Consider the following 462-nt stretch of genomic DNA (forward strand, 5'->3'; position numbering starts at 1 on the left):
CCCCCAGGCACCAAGGAAGAGACCCTGGCTTGGGGGGTTGTACCCCCAGGCACTGAGGGGGAGACCCCAGCTCAAGATGCTGCACCCCCAGGCACTGACAGAGACCCCCAGATTCAGGGGGCTGCACCCCCAGGCACTTGGAGGGAGACCCAACTCAGGGCGCTGCACTCCCAGGCACCCAAGGAGATCCCCAGGCTCAGGGTGCAGCACCCACCGCACCAAGGGAGATCCCCAGGCACCACAACCAGGACAAGGGCTCTGCCACTGCCCTCCCAAAGCCAAACCTCAACCTCTCCCAGAGGGGGGCAGGGCCCACCTGTACTGCCTGGCTCTGTCCATGTACTCGTGCTGCTCCATGCCCTGCGAGTCGGCGGCCGAGACGTCGATGATGTTACTGCGAGACACAAGAGATGGCGGGGGCCGCTGCGGGGTCATCGCTTCCCCCTGACCGAGCCCCCCCCC

At 66.5% G+C, this 462-nt stretch overlaps 1 protein-coding gene across 1 annotated transcript in view; it reads right to left on the bottom strand.

Moving 5' to 3' along the window:
• LAMTOR1 (late endosomal/lysosomal adaptor, MAPK and MTOR activator 1) overlaps positions 1 to 435 on the bottom strand; it is a gene marked incomplete at its 3' end in the record, with an annotated part of 2489 nt that extends 2054 nt beyond the window's left edge. Inside the window, exon 1 of the mRNA XM_010179432.1 lies at positions 317 to 435. Coding sequence (XP_010177734.1) covers positions 317 to 435 — 119 coding nt within the window. The remainder of the gene's footprint in view (positions 1 to 316) is intronic.
• Between the last annotated feature and the right edge of the window lie 27 nt (positions 436 to 462).

This window comes from Mesitornis unicolor, unplaced genomic scaffold (genome assembly GCF_000695765.1).
Source record: "Mesitornis unicolor isolate BGI_N332 unplaced genomic scaffold, ASM69576v1 scaffold5612, whole genome shotgun sequence".
NCBI lineage: Eukaryota > Metazoa > Chordata > Aves > Mesitornithiformes > Mesitornithidae > Mesitornis > Mesitornis unicolor.